At 35.1% G+C, this 27,930-nt stretch overlaps 1 protein-coding gene across 1 annotated transcript in view; it reads right to left on the reverse strand.

Annotated features, from left to right (window-relative positions):
• Nucleotides 1–27,930, reverse strand: part of LOC143230770 (uncharacterized) — a 228,158-nt gene that overhangs the window by 105,017 nt on the left and 95,211 nt on the right. The window contains exons 2-3 of the mRNA XM_076464895.1: nt 13,220–13,297; nt 225–407 (exon numbers count right to left, since the gene is read on the reverse strand). Coding sequence (XP_076321010.1) covers nt 225–407; nt 13,220–13,297 — 261 coding nt within the window. The remainder of the gene's footprint in view (nt 1–224; nt 408–13,219; nt 13,298–27,930) is intronic.

The following is a 27,930-nucleotide window of genomic DNA, read 5'->3' on the forward strand; positions in this document are numbered from 1 at the left end:
ACGTAAACATTAGAAATGTGAAAGCTGAACAGATAACCCAATTTTCTCCACTTTTGAATTTTATTTAGAAGTTCGGACACGTATAGATAACGTCTTACATAGAGATTATCTAATGTGTGTTCTCTTATCACTCCGCTTCTGTTTTGGATATGCCAAAAAACACGACAGTATATTTTGGTTTTGATTTTATACTTCTTCTAGGTAATAAAAGCTTATTTACTTACAGCTTCAACAAAAACGTCTCCCACTTTCTGTTTGGTATCCCAGTTAGCTAGACGTTGTCGAAGCATTTCCAGAAATCCCTCGTGATGAACGAGAATCTCCGGTATCTGGTGGAATATTTCATCAACAAGGCTTGGTTCAACAATACCTGCGTTGTCTGGACTCTTGAGGGGTTTCATATATTTCTGAAAGTATAAATTCTAGTGTTACAGACAGTATAGTAACAAAATAAACAGCGAAATCATGATACCAACATTGTTATAGTGATTTAAAAGTAAAAAAAAAAAATTAGTGTTATATTTACCATACCAACACTGTTATACTAATATTAAAGTAAAAATGAGTGTTATATTTACCATATCAACACTGTTATAATAAGATTAAAGTAAAAAATGAGTGTTATATTTACCATACCAACACTGTTATACTAAGATAAAAGTATAAAATGAGTGTTATATTTACCATACCAACACTGTTATACTAAGATAAAAGTAAAAAATGAGTGTTATATTTACCATACCAACACTGTTATACTAAGATAAAAGTAAAAAAATGAGTGTTATATTTACCATACCAACACTGTTATACTAAGACAAAAGTATAAAATGAGTGTTATATTTACCATACCAACACTGTTATACTAAGATAAAAGTAAAAAATGAGTGTTATATTTACCATACCAACACTGTTATACTAAGATAAAAGTAAAAAATGAGTGTTATATTTACCATACCAACACTGTTATACCAAGACAAAAGTAAAAAATGAGTGTTATATTTACCATACCAACACTGTTATACTAAGATAAAAGTAAAAAATGAGTGTTATATTTACCATACCAACACTGTTATACCAAGACAAAAGTAAAAAATGAGTGTTATCTTTACCATACCAACACTGTTATACTAAGATAAAAGTAAAAAATGAGTGTTATATTTACTATACCAACACTGTTATACTAAGATAAAAGTAAAAAATGAGTGTTATATTTACTATACCAACACTGTTATACTAAGATAAAAGTAAAAATGCAAGTTACTTACAATATTACCATAAGAAAACTGTTTCCTGGTATAAGGATTATAAAACATATATTTTTTTATCTTTCTGTTGTTCTAACATAAATACTCTCTCGCACTTATGTTATATCGCTGTTTTCTCACTTTTTTTATTAATACAAAAGCAATGTCGATGTGGTGATTATAATACTAATTTTCTCACTTGTGTGTTGCTATAACAAAAGTATTCCTCGGATGAATCTTACATTAACAGACTGTTTTGCTGTTATAAACATAATACTGGTATGGTAATTATAAGGCTATTTGTTTGTACTTTTATCTTACTATAACAGTTTTGGTATGGTAAATATAATACTCGTTGTTTACTTTTATCTTACTATAACTGTGTTAGTTTCTTCCATAGTTTCCACCTGTTTTTCCTTTTGATATAATCTACTGATTTAGGGGTTCTATTTCAGTGATGTGACAGCTTCACATTGACAGACAGTACTTGTTTGTTTTTTTAATTTAATGCAAAGCTACACGAGGATTATCTGCGTTAGCCGTCCCTAGTTTAGCGGTATAAGACTAATCACTAGAGGGAAAGCAGCTAGTCATCACCACTCACCGCCAACCCTTGGGCTACTTTTTATCAACGAATAATGGGACTGGCCGTCACATTATAAGGCCCTTCCGGCTGAAAGAGCCAGCATGTTTGGTGTGACGGGGATTCGAACACGCAACCCTCAGATTACGAGTCAAGTGCCCTGACCATCTGGCTAGACATACAGTAATAGTACATCTGGTTACCTAGGTAACACTCCATTCGTCACATGTGGGAGGCACGAGATAGAACTGTTGATTCTATGCTTGTTTAATTCACGAGGCATTTAAAGGTATCGTTTCTGAATTATCTTTTGTCTGCCACAAATCGTATACAACGCCTTTTAGCCGTTTGCTCAATATCAGAAAAAAAATGGCCGCTCTGTGTGTACTTGAAAAAAAGAATGTATATGCAATGCAAAGATGTACACATATGTGTGGTTGTGATGAAAGCATCAGAACCCCTTAAACATAATAATTGTAATTAAAATATATCTTTACTGCAGTTTTGTTTCGTGCTATATCCTATTAACTATTACACTGAGAATTTCACATCAAAGGTGTTCCAGTCCGTAACTTCCAACTTAAATCCTTCTTGAGTTAATGAGGGATGAAACCTATGTACATTAAGGCCTAAAAATAAATGTAGAAAGGTATGAATGTATCTATCTTTGTATGTGTATGTGTATATTAGTATGTGTGTATGTATACACACATTAGCAGAATGTGTACATTTGTTAGTACATGTACAACCACATATTTGTACATGCTTATGTAGTTTAACATCTCAAGCAACCTCGAAAGCCGGCATGGTCGTGTTTAAATGGTTAGTGCCCAGACTGAGATCTAAAAGATTGCGGTTCGCGTCCTGTTGCCACAAAAATACTCCAAGTTGTACCGGCCGAGCGTCTTCCAATACATAACATATTAGACAATGGATCTGTGGTTTCATCGTTCGTGTCCTGTTAAATAATATAAAAGCAAGATAATCGCAATCCGCACTTTAGAGTTGTAAATGAACTATAACAGTGACAGTCTAATCCACTGTTCGGTCAGAGAGTAGCCAAAAATTAACAGTAGGTATTGTTGACCCCATTCTAGCTTATCAATTCAATATTAGATACGACTAGTACAGATAGTTATGTGTAGCTTCACGCGATTACCTGAAATAGACATTGGATTAATCAACCTTTATATCGTGATTTTACCAATAATATTTCAGCTATCACAACCTTATATCTTTATCTCACCAATCACGTTTCAGCTATCACAACCCTATATCATGATCTCGCCAATCATGTTTCACCTATAACGAATCACGTTTGAATTTAAAATGTTCCACATTAGTCATGAACCTCGACTATGCCTTATGAGACATTTCGCTCGTGTAATCGACTGTCCATAAATCTTTCAGTCTCTAGCAACAAGTAAAACAGCCTATAAAACAATATTCCAGTTAGTAGGATAACTTGAGAAAGACATCCACTGTCTATCGATTCTAGTTCACCATTATAAAAACTGTAGACCGAATATAATGTTTATAGCCGCATACAAAAGCTATATACATATGATTAGAATCAAGCTTCACAATAACATTTGTATGCCAGACATCCAAAGCAAAAATCAGCTTTCCTGCAATAGTGAACAGGGCACGTATATTGAATTACCACAATCTTCCACATGTGATGCAATATGTCTTTTACTGATTCGCTGCACTCACTCAAAATATACACATATTAATGTGTATATATACATATCTTTGTGTTTTTGTTTGTATAAATGTATCAGTATACGTTTATGTGTCTTTACAGATTATCATGTGTGTGATGAAAGGTATTTAAGTAAATTACATGTAACAGACACTCTAAAGTTCGGATGTATGAAGCCACCAACAACCTGCACAGATATTAAGAGAGGAAAAATAAAAAAAGGAGAGGTATCATATGGTCTGTTACTGTAGAAACCACATCAGGAAACTCAATAAATCCTGAAGAAGTTAGAGCACCAGAAGTGTTTCTTTTGTTTTAACCTAAAACTAATTAAGTGTTATCTGTCTAACGGCTCAGTTAGGGTCGTACAAGATAAAAATACCCCTTTACAACCTCCTGCTCTGTACAGAATGATTTAGTGCGATAGTTATCTTTAAAAGTATGAGTGAGATGTGGTTCTTCCTTAAGGCAACAGTGGGAATCCCAAAGCATTAAAGATGGTTTTGACAGCTGCCGTCAGTCGAAAAAAAAAATCATGTTAAGACTGTATCTTTTTTATATGTTGTAGAAGAATCTTTATTACAGCAACTAAGAATCCTTAATGATTAATAAGCAGTTACAACGAATGAAATATTAGAATTCTAGATACGTTACACCATATACTTGCACGCTTTCAAATCTTAACAATTCTGTTCCCCGTGTACAAATGAGTTATGTCAGTAATGTGACAGGAATAACATCTGCTTCTTGCAAACTGAGGAATTCTGCTAGATAAAGGTTAAAAAGCTTAGAGAGGTAATATATTTCCTTAAATAATTTTCCCATTGTAGCAAGTTAGAGAAATTGTAAAAATAACATGTCTAATTATGCCACTCCTCCAACACTGTGAGGATGAGAAAGCCTATAGAAGAGGTGTGCCAATATGTCACTACATCATCATAGTTTGGGTTAGAAAGCCTGATGAAGAATATATCGGGTTATATAATTACAGGGCCTGGCATGGCCAGGTGGTTAGGGCACTCGACTCGTAATCTGAGGGTCGCAAGTTCGAAAAACCGTCACACCAAACATGCTTGCCCTTTTAACCGTGGGGGCGTTATAATGTGCGGTATATCCTACTATTCGTTGGTAGAAGAGTAGTCCAAGAGTTGGCGGTGGATTGATGACTAGCTTGCACTACTAAATTTGGGACGGATAACGCAGATGGCCCTCGTGTAGCTTTGTGCGAAATTCAAAAAGAAACAAATATACATACACTCACATCGGTACAGTGAGGATTAGGAAGGCTGAAGAATAGTACGTCTGTTTATACCATTATATCAGTACAGTGAGGACTAGAAAGGCTTAAGAACAATATGTCTGTTAATAGCATTATACCAATACAGTGAGGATTAGAAAGGCTGAAGAACAATTTGTCTGTTTATACCATTATACCAATAGAGTGAGGACCAGAAAGTCTGAAGAAGAGAATACAGTGGAGCGCCATTAAGCCGCGGACCAGTAAACCGCGAAATCTCTTAAACCGCTGTAGTAAGTCTTGTCCCAAATTTTTTGATGTATTAAATCTACTACCTGGCTTTTTAAAGTTTCTCACACTCTTTTGTATTTATAACTTCAAGGGAATATTTAAAAAGGATTTGCTTTAATTTGGGAAATAAATAAAATATATTACAATAGAAATCTACCTGTTAATCTACCATATCCGCTCTCTATGTCAGCTTTATGGAGGCCGCCATTGTTACCGAATCACACCTCTCCATGCATTAAAGTTAATCCGCGGTAAATCCGTGAAAAAAGTGATCAATAATTAACGTATTATTTTTAATTCGATAATCCGATATTTTTATGGAATTGTATAAATATTGGCCACAAACCCAATAGAAATCACTTCAGTTTCTGAATTAATAGTAAGCATATCATATTGACATGGCGGCCCGCATGTATCACGGGAAGACTAAATTTTACAGGGAAAAGCAAACCATCGCAATGCATTGGTCGTTTGTGTTAAAACGGCACTTGTCAATTGTATCTGAATAGTCTATACATTAATATTATAATGAACACGCAATGGCCCAGATGAGGCTCCTCGGCGGAGCTGTTGGTGACTTCGGCTTTTCAATCACAAAGGTTTAAGCCGCGGTTAAGCAGGTTGACCCCCCAAATACCGCGGCTTAACGGCACTCCACTGTATATCTGGTTATACCATTAAACCTGTACAATAAGGAATAAAAAGGCTGAAGAATAATATATCTGGTTATACCTTTGCATCAGCATAGAGAAAGTTAGAATGCTTGAGGAAGATTATTTATGGTTTTGTCATTACTTCAGAATAATAAGGGTTAGAAAGTCTAAAAAAAACTATAACTTTTATACCATTATACCAGCTTAACGAGAATTAGAAAGCTTGAAGAATAGTATGTATGTTTATACCATTATACCAGTACAGTGATGGTTTAAAAGACTAAAGAAGAGTATATGTGGTAACAAATTTTGAGGCCCGACATGGTTAGGGTCATGGGTTCGAATCTCGTTGCATTAAACATGCTCGCCCATTCAGGCTTGGGGGCATTATAAAGAGTCGATCAATCCCACTATTCGTTGGTAAAAGGGTAGCCTACGAGTTGACGGTGGGTGGTGATGACTAGTTGCTTTCCCTCTAGTCTTATACTCCTAAATTAGGGGCGGCTAGTTCAGATAGCCCGCGTGTAGCTTTGCGCGAAATTCAAAAACAAACAATAACTCTCGACAAATATATTCAGCGTACACGCTTTGTCTTTCGCACTGTCTGCAAGTTTCTCTGATTAATTGGAACAAATAGAGATCACTTTGTTCAAGTTTATGTCTGGTTTATCGCCTGAAACTCAGTCAATGTTACAACTCAGTTTAACTTTTTTTTCTTAAAATTGTTGTGATTTGTGGTTCTACCTAATTTTTCGACGAAAGTAGTTTATCTGAAAATACCAGTAATAGCTAGAAAGTCTTTAGGGTAAGTATGTGCAGTTACATAGATGTCTCGGATTTGATAGTCTCGTGTGCCTTTGTTTCCAATTATATATAACACTATTTGATTGCAACAATCGATAAAACTGCATTAATAATGCAATACATTTTCCAAAATGTCTTAAAGAAAAGCTTCCAACTTGAAATGACTACATTCGAAATATTTTACCACAAGAATGTGTTTCACTATTGTATTACAAAATATATGAAGTTGTCCTTTGTATTACGACATGTCTGAAAGATTCACGATATAAAATCAACATAGTGAGATTCAAATATTTAAATCGTCATCTTTTATAAATTAAATTTATTTCACACCAGATGTATTGTTTGTTTGTGTTTAAGCTCAAAGGTACACAATGGACTATCAGTGCTATGCTCACCGCATGTATCAAACATCGATTTTGAGAACATTATAAGCCCTCACACTTGTCGTTGAGCCACTGGGAGGCATTCACACCAGATATAATGTAACCTGTTTCTTCAAAGTAAAACATTGGTTTATAAGTTATCTTAAGTTGAAGACCTTCAAAATATTAGTTTTTTCTTTTAAGTTTTCATTGCGCTGGAATAATGATTTTTTTTATATCAAAAAATTACGAATGGTTTGATTTTATAAATTCATATGTATTTATTGTGTGATTCAGATACTTTGTAGAGTTTTGTTGTTGTTATTTTGTAATTCTAGTGCTTGGATTTCAAATTCAAACAGCAATACTGTAAAATATTCCCCTGGCTGAAGAGTTAAGGATGTGTTATAAAAGTGACTGTCAATCCCTTAATGGGAATAGTGGATATTAGAATGCTGTTGACTGGCTGCCTCTGGCCAGTAGTTTAAAATTAGGAACTATTGCCTTGATAGCAAAATGCAAATTTAAATCCAAAACCTTATGACTTAAGTGTAACTAAGCATTCTATAACGAAAAATAAGAAATTTGACGAATGGCAAACAACGGGTTTTGACGTCACACCATCATAAACAAATTAGATTGGAGAAAAGTTACCTTGTCCGAAATGGACTTGAAACAGAAAAAACTAACGTACCTGTTGTTGTATGACAACTAAGATACTTAGCTGTATAATGTAATTAAAATAATATAAATAACAGTTTCATTTCATTAATTCTTCAAACTGAAACGTCAAATTCCTAGTTTCGTTGCGGTGGATAGGGCGCAGACAGCCCTCTGCGTGTTTTTTTTTTCACTAAAAAACAAGTCTTCAAACCATATTTCTTTCAAAATGCATAGAAACCAAATCTCAACAAACCATTTTTTGAATTAAACATTTACATAAGAACAGTTTTAATACTTACGAAGATATGAAATATATTTTGAAATTCATTAATTTTTCAAACAGAAAATAGGAGTGACAGGAAAATACCGGTTGAATTACTCTTCTTCCCCCATAGACACCGACCGCTAAACACCTAAAAAGTTATAATTTATATTGAAATACTAATGCTGAGCTACTTCAACAATGATACACGTGACTCCAATAGTTTCAGCTTTGTTTCTTGACGTTTTTTTATGTTAGATAAAGTAAGCTTATTACACACTACTCCCTTTGTGAACCTGACGATGACCGAAGAAGGTCGAAACGTTGTTCGCTCTTCTATGTAATATATTTTCTCAACCCAAACGAGCCGTTTTTGCATATAAATTTCTCAACAAGTGGGTTTCTCGACATCACTGACTGCTCCCTTCCATTTCTACCTCCCCGCATCTATCACAGTGACCAGTCAGGAACTCGAGGTAGATACACTACTAGGTTAACACTCCTTAAATTCCTCAAGGTGGTAATAGAATAGCAAGTGACTAAAGTATATAACCATTAGTAACCAGTAACGGTTCTCTCTCTCTCTCTCGGGATTTGGGTGATGTCATGTACCCTGGAGGGTCAGATACGCTTTGACTTCTTCTTCCTTCATTCACTTTCATGATAATCTCCAGTATGAGTTGATATGGCTACTGCTTTAGGGTCAGAGTAGTCTGAGTTTACTCCGACCCTTTTCAGGGCAATGTCCATTTACTATTCTCGTACATTTATCGACACGATTTGCCCTATCAGTAGGAAGTCTAGTTTGATGGTGGCTTTTATTTTTTCTCCCTTATATATATATAAGGGAGAAAATATATATATATATATATATAATTTTTTTATTTTAATTTATTTTTGTGTTTAAATTATATGTTGATCGGGGAGAGATGTTTAGGACTATCTTCATAATGTATGAGGTACCTGTCTAGTTCGCATAATAATTCATTTTTCATCCAATTTTTATCAAAATACATTATTGTACTATGTAGGAGTCTATCTGGTATGGCTGGTATGTTGGAATATTTGAGTATGAATTTAGATGATGTTGTTCTGGGAAATCTGTTTGCTGTTGTGAGGAGTGTGTTTTGGATTGTTTGTGGCTTGGTTTTGATTGTTTTGTCACTTACAGTAATCCAAGCTGAAGCTGTATAGTCATTTACTGATCTAATATATGTTTTGTAAATTTTTAGTACGTTGTCTGTTGATGTTCCACTATTATTGCCAGTTAGACTCCTAGCATAGTTGGTTCTTCGCCAGACTTTATTGTTAATTTCATTTACATGGTTAATCCATGTTAATTTTGAGCCATAGGTTAGACCGAGAAATTTTGCCGATGTGGCAGTCTGAAGTAGTGTTTCATTCATGTATATTTCAAGCTGTACTTTTTCGTGCTTTGTCAGCTTGGTAAATACGACTAATTGTGTTTTCGCTGTATTTATTTGGATTCTATATTTTTGGCAGTATTCACTTACTTTATTTAATTGTGGTTGTATGTTTGTCGCTACTATTGCTGGTGTTGGGGCACTTATCCAGACTGCCACATTATCAGCGAACTGTGAAGAAAATCCATGATTAGGATCCTTCAGTGGCATATTGTTTACAAACATGATGAAGAGTACAGGGCTAACCACCCCTCCCTGAGGGAGGGACACCAGCTTCAGGAGTGAAGTACTCAGAAAAGTTTCCCTCTACATTTTCTATTTCTCAAAAAGTTAGATAACCAGCGAATAATTCCACGTGGTAGTCCCATTTCATTCATACAAAACCGTAGACCATTGTGCCATACAGTGTCAAACGCTTTCTCAATGTCAAGAAAGCAGGCGACAGTGCACTGTTTTTTGTTAAAGCTATCTATTATTTCTTCAGTTAGTCTGACTAAATGGTCAGTTGTTTGTCTAAATTTTCTGGATGCATTTTTTTTCTGGTAATTTTGATGTTATGTGGAGAGTTTGTTACTGATTATTCTCTCAAAAATTTTACCTATACAGCTGGTCAGGCTGATTGGTCAGTAGCTATTAGGTTAATTTGCTGATTTTCCTTCCTTATGGAACATTAATATATTAGCAAGCTTCCAAGAAACTGGTATGTGTCCTGAGGATAGTGATAAGTTAAAAAGTGTTTTTAGGTGGTTAAACAATTTCAGAGTGCCCTTTTGTAGAAGGATGACTTGTATTTCATCTTCACTCGTGGATTTGTTTTTTGTGTTTTTTATTGCTTCACGAAGTTCATGCATAGATATTTCTTTCGTTGGCATCGTGTCTTCGTGGTTGGTCATGTATCTTGTATTTGTTTCAGATATTCTTGGGAAAATTGGTTCCAATTGTTCTTCATTGTTTAGTATATAATTTGTGACTTTGTTGTAAGAATAAGTTTCCATATCTGGGTTAGGATGTGTTTTAAATGTATTCTGTAGTTGGTGTTTAAAAGCTTCGGCTTTTTCTTTTTTTTGATTAGGGTTGTTATATGGGTGTTTGGTTTCCATGTGTTGTTTGTTGTTTTAATGGTTTTGTTTAGATATTGTTTTATTAGCCGCTTTTTGAAGGCACTCCGTTATTGTTTGACAGTAGTTATCCAATTCTGATTGGTTTCTTACTCCTAAAACATTACTAGGTAACTGATCATCTAATTCATTTTGATAGCCTTGCCAATTTGTTTTATTATAATCAAACTTTTCTATAAGTTGTATTTTTATTTGTAGGTTGTCGCTATCAACATCTTTTCCCATCTGAAATTTAATTAGTTTCTGACTCATATTGTATGTACTAAAACACAAATCTAGTACATCATTAGTGGCAAACTGTAAAAGAGTTCATCCATTGTTGTTCGTATAGTTACACCCAAAATTAACGTTTCTGCTGCTTAGTTCTCCAATGACTATGGAGTTTTGATTGTGTATAAAGATGTTGAGTAAAGTTAAATCAAGTTGAGTAAAGTTAAGTCAAGTTGTTCATTTGGTGAACAGTGTTTTCCTGCTATTGTCACTTTTGATCTATTTATAAGCAGAATATCCACAGTAACATGTTCGTTGTTACTGCTCATGCTGATTTCGACGAGGGCTATCTGCGCTAGCCGTCCCTAATTTAGCAGTGTAAAACTAGAAGGAAGGCAGCTAGTTATCACCACCCGCCGCCAACGTTTGGGCTACTCTTTTAGTAACGAATAGCGGAATTGACCGTCACATTATAAGGCTCCCATGGCTTAAAGGGCGATCATGTTTGGTGTGACAGGGATTCGAAACCGCGACCCTCAGATTATAATGAGATGGAAAGGGTCGAAACCGAAACTGAACAGTTTTATATCCTAGTTCGTTACAATTCAAAATATTCTTACTTTTTGTGTTTTATTATTCACGTAAATATATATATACATTTAAATAAGGGGCATAAACTGCGTAAAAGAAAGAAAGATATTTCCAAGATATACTCAGATGATAAAGAATGTAACTAAGTAGAACACATTGTAGGGCTTTGACCTGAACTTTTATCGCTAGTAATGCAGGATTGGTTAGTTTTCTAGTTGACATCAGTACATAATGGTCTCCACAGTTGTCTGACTGCTTTGATCTTTATCCGAGTTTGTACACGCAGCGAAAGATAGCGTAATGAAGTGAAATCTTATATTGATTATATGAACTACGGCTGAGAAATTACTTTTTAACAGAGTATTGACCAATGAAAAGTAAGATGACTTTGTAATTAAGGGGGGGTGAGAGGTAAGAAAGGATGTCGGCTTTGAAGCTTTTATCAGTACTGAACTCTGATGTAACTTTCATTTCTGTTTCAGTAAACAATCACAGTTTCATACTAGATGTCTTCTTGACAAGTTACATACCTATATGGTCCACGTTCTAAATGAGAAACATACAATACTAGTGATACTGGACTGCATACAAAGTTGAATTAATGATACAAGCGATTAGAGTTTTTCACCTGGGTCAACGAACTCTAAAGCAACTCATGGTAATACCGAAATGTCATTTGTCTTCGCGTTTATTACACACAACAATGCATTCATAAACGAACTGCCGTATTCAAGAAACAAAAATCAAACTTGTTGTAGAAATTGTAAATAGTTGATAAACTGAAACAAATCAAGATGCTGAACAATAAGATTGTTAAAATACCAAGGGTTCAGAGCTCTTTTCCAAATTACCAATGTTGTTAAACCCTCTTTCTAAGATCATCACTACCATGCTAACACTTTTCAAGAGTATCACTATTATGAAAACTCGGTTTCTCTGAGCGTTATTACCTTCAAAATATCTTACTGTGAGCTGAGAATAGATACAAGAGTAAACTGCCTACATGTATTGATTTTACAAAATAAAGACCTAACTGGAATACTTATTTCTTCCACCACGTCGATTCAAAGTTCATAATGCAGAAATTTCTTTTCAAATAATTACCGCAAGTATTATTTCCGTACGTGTTTGTTTTTATGCTGAAGAAATGCCACTTGATGTCTAGTAAAAACAAAATAAAACATATATTTAAATACGTACTATAAATGAGAGGTAAAGACCGAATTCATGCATGCAAGTAACTTTAACTGAATTCTATTCACGTTTATAATCCTCCCCCTATCGGGAAGATCTGATAATATACATAACGAGAACCAAATTAGTCTAATAAAAATTCAAGAATCAGTTCAACAAATATAGATTAAACATTATATCGCAGCTTTACTAGTCTTTTCAAAAAGAAAGATTTAAAGACAGAGGATATATACAGGAGAGAAAAATTTTTGATTTTCTTAAAAGAAATTAAAAAATACATTTGTTTGTTTGTTTGTTTTTGAATTTCGCACAAAGCTACTCGAGGGCTATCTGTGCTAGCCGTCCCTAACTTAGCAGTGTATGACAAGAGGGAAGGCAACTAGTCATCACCACCCACCGCCAACTCTTGAGCTACCTTTTACCAACGAATAGTGGGATTGACCGTCACATTATAACGCCCCCACGGATGAAAGGGCGAGCATGTTTTGACGCGATGGGGATGCGAACCCGCGACCCTCAGATTACGAGTCGCACGCCTTAACACGCTTGGGCATGCCGGGCCTAAAAAATACAAGAAAATTACATTTTCTTTAAGTGATGAAAGAGATCAGTCCAACATTTTGATGGTACTTTTCCACATCTTCAAGAAGATGAAATTAGATCCTAAATGTTCTCGAAAAGCCAAATTGTCACAAGAAATGTTAAAAGTAAAAAAACAACACATTAAAGCAGGCTAGAAAAATCTGAAAGATATTTGAAGAAAATTAAAATAATAAATGAATACAATTTTAAAATTTGTGGTTCTCCTTTTTTTCGTGTGTGCAGAATACTGTCTTTCGAAACACACATATATAAATAAGGCTTACGGTACTTACGTTTACCAGAATCTGGAGAGATTCCACATAGGATTTCTCTGTATCATACAGCTCTCCTACCACGTGAGTGCGAGTATCCTGGAAACAGAGTAAAATGAAGCTTTTAATATACTAATTAATCCTCATCTAATGTTTCTTTTTGAACATTTCCTAATCACGTTACAACAGATCAATGTGCAGATAAAATTATACTAAGCTTTACTTCGAAATGGATATTCAGACTGACGGAAAAGATAATCTGTTAGAAAGATGAACAATGTTGTCTGGGTTATTTTGGTAAAGCACTTATAACACGAGTAGTGTGTAGATTTAACTGCGAGAAAACAAACAAACCAATAAATGGGCTCGAATTCATCATGAAAACAGCAAACTAATCTAACTTGGTGCTTGTGTTGTGTTAAACGCTCTTATGTTTTGATATGTTCAAAACATAAACATATTTATTTCTCATTTTAAGCAGATAAGACAGTTGCACCTGATTTGACCAATAAATGCCTTATATTTCAGCAGTATAAATACGCATTACAATTAATGATTAGCTATTTTAATTAGTTAGACAGCCTACACTGGCGTATCAAAGTTTTGTAATAGCATTATTTTAATCTCATATATCTTATTGTTTACCCCACTAGACACTATCCTTAACTATCCTCTAACAGTGAAAGAAGTACTTCGTGCACTGTAATAGATGCATAAAGTGATATTTATGAGACCGCTCAGATCTATTGTGCGATCTTACAAATAACTGGTAATGGCAACATTTTGATAGATAGGACTAATTATACGCAAGATTCTTATTTGGCTTAGTGGTTAAGTGACGAACTACGGATCAGAAGGTCTAAGGTTCGAGCCGCAATATGCTATTGAGCACGATCAGCACTTTCAGCTGGTGGGGGAATATTATACATACTCGATATATTCCGCTATTTTGTTGTTAGTACTCATGTAGATAGAACGTGCTGTTGAGTTGTTGTCTTCTATTTTATCAATAGTTCTACGTTAAGGACGACTCTGGCCAAACCTGGATATCTCTTGACCTATCCGTTTAGTCTATGAGTCGCGTAAGATTTGGTTCAAATTAAGACCAGTGAAAGATAAAAACAAACATATGACATTTTGGCCGTTTCCAGTTTATGACAAAAACAGATATTTTATATTTGAATTTAAAAACCAAGTGGTTAAATAACAATAAAATAGATTAAGGAAACGTGATGCAACGTATTTCTCTGGGATTTAAAAGTCTTTTTATTTTTAAACGTTTAACATTTTAACTGAATAGAGTCAATTTCTATTAATACTTTTACTCACTTTTTTATTTGCCAAACAGTTTTTTCACTATACCAAGAACGTTATGCCTCAGTTGTAAAATACGTGAAGCAGAAATCAAATTAAAATGTTGTTTAAAACCGTCTGTAGAACGAGTGTCTACACATGCGACGAACATATTCATGTGCTAGGCTCAAAATAGCGAACTATGAACTCTTAACAACTGTAACAAAAGTAATTGAGGACAATTATGAATGTGATAACATCTTCCACAGTTTCAATATTTCCTCTCTTCATAAGCTTGTTTATTTCAAATCCAGAGGTGGCATTTACTTCATTGGGTTCACGCAGATGGCGAGACAGCACGATCAATTTGTTTGTTTGTTTTCGAATTTCGCGCAAAGCTACACGAGGGCTATCTGCGCTATCCGCCCCTAATTTAGCAGAGTAAGACAAGAGGGAAGGCAGCTAGTCATCACCACCCACCGCCAACTAGGGCTACTCTTTTACCAACGAATAGTGAGATTGACCTTCACATATAACGCCTATTTGGCTGAAAGGGCGAACGTGTTTGATGCGACGGGGGTTCGAAGCCGCGACCCTCAGATTACGGGTCGAGCACCTTAACCCACCTGGCCATGACGGGCCAGCACGATCAGAGGTTGGAAAGTTCGTAAATATTTCGCAACGGACAGACAAACAGACACAAGCCGTTTTTATAGTGTAACGGTTTCTATCGTTTGGTGGGTCCTTTTGGATTAGTCGGTAAAGAATTATTCAAAGTCCAGTTCGTTTATTGAGAAGAAGAGTTTTATTCTCCAAGACAACCGATCAATCGATACACCTGACCCTCACAAACAAAGCTGATCACCGGCTAACATTTCAGGGATTTCTAGTATTTCGTTGAAACGCAAATACAAATTTACAAAACTGAATTAACAGCCCAAATCGCAAGTAAGCTGAATAATACATTTGATGAAACAACTTTAATGACATTTTAATATTGTTTAAATCATTTTTCCAAATTCGAGAAAAATTTCATACATCACGTGCTTATTACGCGCAACCCCAAAGTTCTCTCTAGCGAACAATAGAAACGTTTAAATTAAAATATTAAAAACATAGCCTACAGTAATAATATATATTACACCATATCATCTACTAGGATGTGTAAAAATAGAAGATTTTTTAAAATTTTCACACACAAATTTCACCCACATTATATACAAGCTTATTTTTAAAAAAATTATATATAACCTAAATGTTTTATATATATACACACACACACATTTAAAGTACTCAGAAATCATGGTAACAAATAATTAAATAAAAGTAGAAAATCTCATGAACATAATTTTAGTACACTGTACACATACTATTGACTGCACAGAATAGTTGAGCACAATATGTATTAAATACGTATTGTCATTAATTCTATATAGATAATATGCTGAACAGTGACGTAAGTACGACTCGGCAATTGCGAGGGTGTGTGTGTGTGTTTTTCGTATAGCAAAGCCACATCGGGCTATCTGCTGAGTCCACCGGTGGAATCGAACCCCTGATTTTAGCGTTGTAAGTCCGTCGACTTACCGCTGTACTAGTAGGGGCAATTGCAAGGGAGGAGGCAAACTAAAGGGGAGTCCGAATTAAGAATAGCCATCAAGGAATATAAATGTAGGAGTCCAATTACTTTTTATAGGGGAAGGGGCATATTTTCTTATTACGCCACTGATACTGATCCACTAACTTTATCCATGATAACCCTAATATTTAGAAGTATTAATAACATATTACTACAGATTTATTGCTACACTTTTTATTAGCCCCCTCTGGCACAGCGGAATGTCTGCGGACTTCCAACAGTAAAAACTGAGTTTCGATACCAGTGGTGGGCAGAGCACAGGTAGCCCTTTGTGTAGCTTTGTGTTTAATTACAAGCAAAAACATCCTTAATTATTAAAATGGATACTAATGTAAACGACGACTAATTAAGAATTACAGCAGTTCTTTGTTTGGTTTTTATGTTAATGTATTTTACATCTGAGTGACTGAACAAGTCACCCTTGTGTCACTTCTTAAACAGCGTACGCTACCTTAAGGACACTTGTGCCACGTTTTAATCCCTATACAGCTTATAATGGCGTTATACCCAACTCCAGTTTTTAATATTTCCTGAAGTCGAGAACTTTCTATCGTAACCATAGTAACTGCTTTGTTTGTAGAGAGAATTTGTTTGGAAACAAATAAAGAACGAATTTTCTTTAGCGTGACTTTCGACCTTTTTTCTGTTCAATTTTTTATAGGTGGCTAATACAAACTGGCTACAGTATACAGGCTATAAACATTTCAGTGTGAGTCAGAACACGTGCTGTTTATCTATAATACTAGACGTGTATATAAAGGTCACACGATACTGAATAATATCGCTCTACAAACAACGTCAAAATATTTCACAAACTAACCTTAAAATTACAATACGTTCATAGTTCAGACATCACTACCGACTGCACTGTGCAATATTCTCAACCCAAACTTTTAAAATATTTACTTTTAGCAACGATAAAAACATTTGTTATTTAAAAAAACAATGAAAATGAATGAAAATTTGATAAGTGCAAAGCTACACGATGGGGTGTCAGTACTCTGTGTTCTGCGAGTACGAAAACCTCATTTTAAGCGTTAAAAGGCCTCAGGATGGATTAGGAAACATTGAATTCGGCGAGCTACAGTTTTAGATTATTTTACTATTGTTCTATGGTATTAGTAGTTTCAGGATGTAGTTGTGACGATTACTAGCAGTGTTCTTATGTTAGCTACGCCCGGCACGGTTAGGTAGTTAAGGCGCTTAACTTGTAATCTGAGGATCGTGGGTTTGAATCCCCTTCGCATCAAACATGCTCGCACTTGCAGCCGTCATGGCATCATAATGTGACGGTCAACCCTAATATTTGTTGGTAAAAGAGTAGTCTAAGAGTTAGCAATGGGTAATGATGACTAGCTGCCTTCCATTTAGTCTTACACTGCTAAATTAGGGACGGCTAACGCAGATAGCCCTCGCATAGCTTTGCGCGAAATTTAAAAAAAAAAAAAATGTTAATTATAACTTTGAGAAATTACAACAAATTTAATAATATATTGTATAGTACAAATAAACAGAATTGGTTTGGAATTAACCACAAAGCTTCACAAAAAGTACACAAACATTCTGCTCTGCCACGGAGGGGAGGAATAAACAGAAAAGAGAGACCTGGCGATAAACACACGATTTAAAGCAATTGCAAATTCTGACGTTGGTTTTTGTAGAAAGTTGAAGCTGTTTTTTGGAAAGCGAATATCACATATTGCGTCTCCTGCCGGGTTAGTAGTGTTGCGATCGGACACCAGTCCCATTGAACAACTGCCCTCGCAGGCAAGCTCAAATGGTATAATTTCTGGCAAAAATTAAAAATATTTGAGTACTGAATATTAACATTAAATATATTGTGGTCATATTTAATTAATCTTAATAATTACATGTTTTAAAAAATGGACATTTTAGATCAATTCCCATGAAACAAACTCAATTTACACACACACACACATCCTCATTCCATACACTAAGAATAAAACGATCGCCTGAATAGAAGGACTACAGTCGCCACTGACAGACCCGAACACCTTGTCCAGCGTCACTCCACTGGGAATCCTTAGGTTTTATACCAGATTCGGTGACAATCAATCAGGCGTTATAGCGAACAAACATAGATATTTTTGTCAAATAATGGATCACATGCAAGAAATATACCTTAAAGGGCCAGTATTTTTTTTAACAACTCTTTATACTTAAAAGTTGCGGCTTAAATGTCGAAAGCTGAAGAAATATTGTAAAAACAAAAAACAAGTGGCAGTAACTCGTTACACTGTACTTGATCATCAACATAAAAACGTTTTGCAAAACTCCGGCTTATCACCTCTGTCTTACAAAACGATGAAACTTAGTTTAGCCAATCTTTAGCCACTGACCAGATTTAAATAAAATTCCATTATAAACTCTCTTCCCAGGTCCCGGTTTCAATACAAATAAAACCAGTTTTTCAATTACTAGCAAGTTTTCCAGTGTCAATACAAAAAACTTAGTTTCAGAAGACAAGCATATTGTTGCGGTTTCAATACAAACAAAACCAATCTTTATAAGACAAGTACGATATCCCAGCATCAGTATACAATTAATTAATACGATTTCAATTCAAATGCAAATTAGCGTTAGAAAACTAGTTTTTTTACAGTTTCAGCAAAAATAAAAACGAGTTTTAAAAGTACAGTGTTTTTCACGTTTCAGTAAGGTTTCTTAAGAAAATAAAAACTGTAGTTAGAATTTAATTTTTTAAAAAACTTGCTCTGCCCTTTCGGTTTCAGCATGATATCTTACTGTGCTAACCTCCCTAGTTTTCAAGGAAAAGCAGCTAGTCCACATCACCAATCGACAAGTCTTAGGCTACTCTATCCCAACGAAAGGTGGGACATGCCGTAACATTATAACGCTCCGACACTGAAAAGAAGAGCATATACGACAACGGGTTTCGATCCCAAACGAAAAATCGAGCTCCACCAAAATTAGGCCATGCCAGGACTAACAACAATACAACAACAAGAAAGAGGAAAATATAAAATTTGGTTATTATTAACCAAATTATCCAAATTAACAAAAAGAAATAAAAAAACCTCGTCCGGTTTTTACGCTGTTTAAATATTCATGGAGAAATTTTAAAACATGAACTTAATTAATTCCAACACATTAAGAAAAAAGAGCCATTGCTGACTAAAAAAAAAGAAATTTTTCTTACCTAACAGTGTCTTTACACCAAACATAGATGCTTTAAAGCTGCTAAAATGTTAAATATAAACAAATAATATCAGAAAAATTAAAAATCGCTAATATGTGAGGTTTCTTTTTTTCTTCAGGGCAAAAAAATCGATAAAGAAATCTAACGTCTTAGTTAAAGTACCGCATTATAAAATGAGCAACACTAGTTATTGTTGTTCTTTGTTATTAAGCACAGAATTACACAAAGGCTATCTGTGTTCTGCCCACCTCTGGTGTCAAAACTCAGTTTCTAGCATTATAAGTCCACAGACAGACCACTGGGGAAGGGGGTTCACTAGCCAACAGTGTATAATATACCCTGTATATAAATACAGCGTAGAAATGCTTTTTCGTTTACTTGTCCATCGCGGAAAATCAAACCCCGAAGTTTAGAAAACTTACTGCTGATACACCAAGGGGGACACAAATCTATAATGTCTCCAATAACGTAGTAATAAACGGGAACGACATGGTGGTGGTATTCATTGTTTACGACTACAAAACAACTTTGTCAATCACCGATTCCTTCTAATCCTACTTTCTTTAGTCAATGATATCCTGATATCCGTTCTTTCACTTCATATGTAAATGATATTGCACTTACAATTACGACTCGCGCATAATAATCCATGGCTCTTGTTCAGCGGCCCCGCACACTGAATAATTCATTAGTTTTCTGACAATTTTTGTAACATTTTCCAGTATTTATTTTTCTGTTAAGAAACAAATTTTAATTTTCTATCGAGAGATGTTTTGTTGCTATGAAACGTACTGTTGCAGGTGTTTACACGGAATACGAATTTCACATCGCTGCACTTTTCACGTTCTTCCTCCCGCCACCGTGGCTCAAAGTTAAGCTTGAGAGCTTATTTTGAATAATTTCTGAGTTTAATCCCTGCGATTGACTCGGCACAGGTAACCCATTTTACAACAAAAATAATTCTTCTCTTTACTATTACTGCTTCTACTTTAGGAAATTTATAATATTAACCATGTGTATTTGTAGCTCTAAATTTACGATCCGTATTTGTAGCTCTAAATTTACGATCCGTATTTGTAGCTCAAAATGTAATACAGCTGCCATGTCTACTTGTAGCTCTAAATGTAATATAGCTGCATGTATATTTATAGTTCTATATTTACCACATTTATCATCTGTATTTGTAGTTCTAAATGTACTACAGCTCTCATGTATATTTGTAGCTCTAAATTTACTACAGTTACCATGTGTATTTATAGCACTAAATGTACTACAGTTACCATGTATACTTGTAGTTCTATATTTACCACATTTACCACGTATATATGTAACTCTAAATTTACTGCAGTTACCACTACATTTCTTGCCATACTATTTATTGGAGTTATCAGACATAGTCATTGTTGTATATTTACTACAATTGCTATGTAAAGTTGTTGCTCTAAATTCATTGTTGTGACTGTGTGTATTCATTGCTTTAAATGTACTAAAGTTATCACGTGTATATTTGTTATTCTAATATTTTCTTTAACATGAAGAAGAAAAAAAAATTTGTAGTTTTTTGTTTTATGTTTTTTGTAGTTTTCGCGCAGATTTCCTTTGATAATCTTACCAAAATTGCATTTATTAAACAAACTCTTTAATTACTTAGTCTATACCGAGAAAAAATATTGTAGACTTAGTTTTATTTTTCACCAATTTATTATCAATCGGAAAGATATTTTAAATACCATGTTGAAGTTCACACATAGCTACTCGAGGGCTATGGGGTTAGCGTCTCTAATTTCAAAGTGATAGACTAAAGAGAATACCACTAAACAATAACACCCACCACCACCTTTCTAGCCGTTCTTTGCCAACTAAAACTGAGAGTAACTGTCGCGCTATAAAAATCCCACGTCTGAAAAGTCAAGCACGTTCAATGAAAAGATTCGAACCCCCGACACACAGATTGCGAGTCGAGCGCCCTGATATATTTTGTTGTTTCTCACCCAATACATTTTTAATAGGTTCTTTTATATTTCCTAGCATCAGAAAACCTACGAGTTTCCGAACATATTTTTCTTGATTCGTTTTCGCTTTCTTCATCAGATTTTCATGTTATTTTACGATGTTCCTTCGTTTGGCATAGTTTAGAATGTTCTATCGTCTGTTATGTTAATTCATGCTTGAATATTTTATAATTACTGAGCACACTTCATACGTGATAATGAAACAAAAAGCAACTGAGGTCTGTTTATTACTTGAATTTCGAAAAATGAACCTATACGACACCTATCTATGCTAGACGTTGTTAATTTCTATAAGGCAGACTAAAGCGAAAGCACATCGCTACTCACCGTCAACACTTCGACTACTCTTGTCACAACGATCAGTGGAATTTGAACCTTAATCTTACAGCGCTCACGTCCCCAAAGTTCAGAAAACGTTTTCACGGTAACGGGAAGCGAACTGCCAATTCCCGGAATCACATTCTGGGTATCCTAACTAATTAATCATTAGGCTAAACGTAAACAAAACCGACTTGTTTTTTGTTGGATTTTTTAATATAAACCCTTAACAGATAATTTGGTAACATCACTTAGCAATATCATCCAACCTATACAAAATGCTCTTTTCAAGAAACCTATCAGAATGGAATAATCAAACAGCTAATTTTCCAGCAGGTATTAAATCTCAAGTAACGTTTATTTAAACAAAAATAAAAACTAAAGCGTTATTCGTAATTTCGAATGGCAGTTGAGGTCATTAAAATATAGAAAGAAAATGTAAAGTAATACTTAAGGATCATTTTTTCATGAAATTAATGACATTTATATACATACATCACGCAGACTTCGTCAGCACTGGATATGACAAATGCAGTGTAGTTGAGAGATGATAATATACTCTTCTTTCCCTTCACTCATAAGTTCTCAGAATGGAAACCTTTCGTACAGACCACAGATTTAAACGCAATTTAATAAACTGCGCATTTAATCGTGCCTTTTGTAACTAAAAGAAAGAAAAAGTCAAACTTTTTATAGGAAAACTATAACAATGCCATGTTTTCCCAGCTTCTAGAGCAAATTCAAAGATCAAGGTCAAGGGTCACGGCATAAATTTTGACGATTTTTTACTTCATCAGGAATGAACGTAAACTATATTGCAATAGAATAATCAAGTTCAGATTTAACAGTGTACATACATACCTACATAAAAATTATTTTATGTGTAGTTTGAAAAACTTATCAGTCTAATTAAATTTGTTATGAGCTACAGTTAGAATGCAATTATATGTTAATGAGCTACATTATACTTAACTTATTGCAAACATATTGTACTGTATCATATACTGTGCATCCTCACTCCACTGGTATTTCTGACCGTAATATTAACAACGGCTAAAGATTGACCAGTTTAGGGTTAAGTATATAATATTAAAACGATTAAATGATCTTAAAAATGAAAATTGACAATTCATCTAATAACCACACACGATATAAAATCGAGGTATAACGAATGTATCAAAACTACATTTCGGCTTTGTTTGGTGAATATTTTCAGAAAAGTATCTAACAACTCCTTCTGACGCAAGTTAATTATGTACTCAGATCATAAAAGTATGTTCAGGGATAGGATTTAGATTGTACAAGATGGGAATATCTATTGTGATAAATGGCTTTGGGAAACAAAGGAATGTGGATCAATTTGGGGCACCAGAACCACCCATAAAAAAGGCCTAAAATAAAACGTACCTCAGATGTGGTAACCGAAGAGTAGCGAGGTCTTCTAACAAATAAGACACTACGAACACAAATTTCAGTGGCAAAAGCCGTCAAAGTGTTCCACGCAACAGTGTACAACATGGAAAAGAAGATTATATATCTGGGAATTATACCCCCCCCCCGTTCAACCATATCATACCTCAAACAGCTGAATAAAGAAATAGGTAAACATGCTGTTTCTTTCAAAGACATATTGCTCAGATGTCTATGCGACCAAACTAGCGAAGTGGGCATTGGGAAACAGACGTTCCCGTATTATAGATGCATTATGCAGAGCATGTATGGAGGATTGATGTGCTTTGGGTATGACAACCTTTGAGAATTAAAATTACAATGCACGGCTATTGTCAAGGTGCATGGTCATCAGACAGTGCATGTCCGGTCGTTACAGTCCAGAATCGTTTCGGTATAACCGTATACAAACTCTATATATTATATATGTATATATACATACATCCATATATGATATTATAATACACGTCATTCTTATTATTAATTAATTAATAGCACTTCACCAGCATTTGCTGAGATACCCGTCAAAGTTTCTAATAACCTAAAAATATTCTTTCTTTGTACACTTAAAATGATGATAATTGTGAAAATACAGTTTATACACTTTTATAGACACTACCACATAATATAACTCGAAAACCGTGTCTTCAAATGATTAAAACACACACCCCAAATAGCCCGTTGGTTAATGTACTCGACCATTAATCCGAGGGTCGCGGGTTCAAATCCCAGTCACACCAAATATGCTCGCCTTTTCAGCCGTGGGGACGTCATAATGCTTCGATCAATCCCACCATTTGTTGGTAAAAGAGCACCCCAAGAATTGACGGTGGGTGAGAATGACTAGCAGCCTTCCCTCTAGTCTCACACTCCTAAATTAGGGACGGCTAGCGCAGATAACACTCGTGTAGTTTTGCGTGAAATTCAAAAACAAAATAAAACAATACCTGTAGCTAAGTTTCGTGCTTGACATTTTTCTGTACCCTGATTGGTTCGCTGGTCCCTTAACATGCTTATGATGTCACATAATGATTTTGTAACACATTCAAATTTTACTGACTGAATTTCAAAGTGAAAGATATTTTTATTAGAATAGATTCAATTCCAGAACCTTAATTGTACTTTCTCCTTTCTACTTGGTTTTTATCTTTCCCATATATCGAGTGGTTTAATACTATAGAGTTGAAACCAGTTCAGCAAACAACAAAAGTCTGTCATAAAGTTTTACACATAGATATTGTCAATTGATATCTATATTAAATAATGGCACGGCATAGCCAGGTGGGTTAAGGCGTTCGACTAGTAATCTGAGGGTCGCGGGTTCGAATTCCGGTCGCACCAAACATGTTCGCCCTTTCAGCCGTGGGAGCGTTATAATGTGACAGTAAATCCCACAATTCATCCCAGTTGGCGGTGGGTAGTGATGACTAGCTGCCTTCCCTCTAGTCTTACACTGCTAAATTAGGGACGGCTAGCACAGATAGCCCTGAAGAAGCTTTGTGCGAAATTCAAAAAACAAACAAACAAACAAATATTAAATAATTATCAAAAACATAACCTGACCAATTTTGGCAAGTTTGACAAAGTTACATTTGCGTGTGTTTGACGTATTGTAAATAAATCTTGAATTGGTTGTCACTGATTTATAAATCAATATCGTTATTGCCCAGGCGCGCAGAACCATATTGGAATTTGGAAGATGTACGAAAATGGTGCAATCATCAAAACGAATTTGGATCGATACCCTGCAAGCGCGTTAGCGATCACTCTTGCATCGCGGGGTCCAGGGAGCAAAGCTCCCAGTAACTGTAACATTTTGTTACCAAATTCTTCATATCAACTACCCCTAAATGTTGCCGAGTTTTCATTAAAACTGTAAAATCTAGAATGATTGTTTTTTGAATGATAATATTTTTCATATGGCGCTGTCTGTTTGTATTTATTTTCTGTTTATTTTTCATTATTTCTCCCTTTTCTTTGTTCACCCTTTTATATTTCAATGTTCTTTGTTTTTGGACGGGGGCGTTTTTGAGAGAGAAGGAGTAAAACGTAATTTACTAAAAGAAATTTTAGGCGGCAACTATTACACGCCCTCTATCTACTCCGTGTCTTACTGTAACTCGATGTACACCTGTAAATCAAGAGGATGATATCATATACCTTTGACCCGGCATGGCCAGGTGGCGTTCGACTCGTAATCTGAGGGTCGCGGGTTCGAATCCCTGTCCCACCAAACATGCTCGCCCTTTCAGCCGTAGGGCGTTATAATGTGACGGTCAATCACACTTATTCGTTGGTAAAAGAGTAACCCAAGAGTTGGCGATGGGTGGTGATGACTAGCTGCCATCCCTCTAGTCTTACACTGCTAAATTAGGGACAACTAGCGCAGATACCCCTCGTGTAGCTTTGCGCGAAATTTAAAAAACACACAAACATATACTTTTATCAAGCTTTGGATATTACAAGTACAACATTTCTAACTTTAATAACAAAATGAAACTAAATACATGGCATCGTAAGCAACATGCAGTCATCTGGAATGAAATAAAAATCAGTTATTCTTCTTTCCAAGTTAAACCATTAAAATACCCCTTCTACACAAACTGAAATAAATTGATCGCCATACTGATGAGCAAATTACAAAGTATTCATCATATAAGGAACGATCGATCCTAATGGAGCATAAATCAAAAATACACCAACACAAAACCTACTAATACTCTTGTTAAAAGACAATTTTCTCACTCATTACAAACTACTACACTAGTATCTCTCTCAAATCATGCACATTGTGATTGTATTCGACTTAGAAATAAATCAGCGCATGCGCACTGAGCGAGTTCCTGACTGAGAAGTGTGTTTCTCCTGCAACTTTAAATGTTTATTTATTTGTTGTTATACACAAAGCTGTACAATGTACTATATGTGATCTACTGATTGTGGGTATGGAAAACAGAATTTTAGCGTTCAGTCTTAACACTTACTGTTAAGCCGCAGTGGAGCTGGAAAATTTTAAATGTCTATCCGTTTCTGAATAATATCTTTTGTCTTCTTGATGGCTTTCACTGAAAACACTTTCTTTTCCAAATTATTAGGACTGTAAAACAAACAAAGTGAAAGTTCTAATGAAAAAAATTTATCTTTTAAATCCGTGTTATTTTATGGTCTTGAAGCTCAGAGTTGTTCACACGCGCTGTGGGTGCCTGGACAAGTTTGAGAAAGTAAGATGGCCTTATATTCTTCTTCATAAAGAAGAAATGTGTGACTAAAGACAGACATGATCCGTCACACAATTTGGAAATGGGAAATCTTCCAACTCGCAAAAAAAACACACACACACACACATACACAATTCCAATAACACACCAAGTTAGCATTTGAAAGAGAGCTAATATACGTGGCATATCTAGATATTTCTGACGCTACAGATGGCCGTGACTCACAAACAGTATAAAAACAAAACATATTACCCTAACAGCTGATAAAAAAGTATCATCTATACACTTGAAGAGGAGAAATGTAATGATGATGAGAATTACTCAGGGGTTAAATGTCACCCCCTCCTTGACAGAGGTCTTAGCATCTTTGGACGTAAATAAAGATTAAATGACAAGAAAATATTACTTGGTGTTGAAATAATCAAACAAATTGCCTTTATCTTATGCAACAGTTAATATAATGTGAACAGCAATACAAACTGCAATGTGACCTAAAGTTTCGAAGATACAAATTTACTTATTTACGGTATTAAAGGATGGAAAAATTGTAGACACTGAAAGTCCACAAGTTTTGTTTCTTTGCATACCCCAACAATTATATTACGTTTAATGTGTCAAATATGTAAAATAAACATCATTAAACGTCAAGGTTTGTAATGCTATGATGATTATTAATTAATATTTCGGCATCCAAAACACGAACACGGACATACAGAATGTGGAGGGAAGAGTTGATAATTACACTCAACGATATTGTTCAAATTCTGCCAAAGGGTTCAAATGACCCCAAGGAACTTTCCGTTCACTACTCAATTATGTAAAACTGCAACAGATAAAGACAAGGTAACATCAAAAGAGGACAATTTGAACGTGGGTAGAAGCGCCAAATTCACAAAATTTCCTAAATACGTTTTAAACAACCCTCTGTGCACCTACTAGTTGAGATGTTTGCATATTTCAAAAAGGAATTTTATCGATTTTTTATGGTATATTTTATGTGATGCTAAATGAGTATGGGAAAAATAAACCCCTTGAGCCCCTAAATACAGGTATGCTACAAACGACACTGGGAAGCCTATGAATAGTGAGGGAAAACTGGAACTCACGATAGGCAACGTTAGCGACCATTTTTTTTTATTTCCAATGCACCATAATGTCTACAAAAAAGAAGAGTTAGTGGAGGAGGTGCACCCTGTTTTTCCCGTAGATATACTATACTATCCGGAAAGTACACACTGTGTTTCCCATAGAAATATTGTACCCTCCAGGAGGTGCACCCTGTTTTTCCCGTAGATATACTATACTATCCGGAAAGTAAACACTGTGTTTCCCATAGAAATATTGTACCCTCCAGGAGGTGCACCCTGTTTTTCCCGTAGATATACTATACAATCCGGAAAGTACACACTGTGTTTCCCATAGAAATATTGTACCCTCCAGGAGGTGCACCCTGTTTTTCCCGTAGATATACTATACTATCCGGAAAGTACACACTGTGTTTCCCATAGAAATATTGTACCCTCCAGGAGGTGCACCCTGTTTTCCCGTAGATATACTATACTATCCGGAAAGTACACACTGTGTTTCCCATAGAAATATTGTACCCTCCAGGAGGTGCACCC

The sequence above is a fragment of the Tachypleus tridentatus genome, chromosome 10, assembly GCF_004210375.1.
Source record: "Tachypleus tridentatus isolate NWPU-2018 chromosome 10, ASM421037v1, whole genome shotgun sequence".
In the NCBI taxonomy this organism is placed as follows: domain Eukaryota; kingdom Metazoa; phylum Arthropoda; class Merostomata; order Xiphosura; family Limulidae; genus Tachypleus; species Tachypleus tridentatus.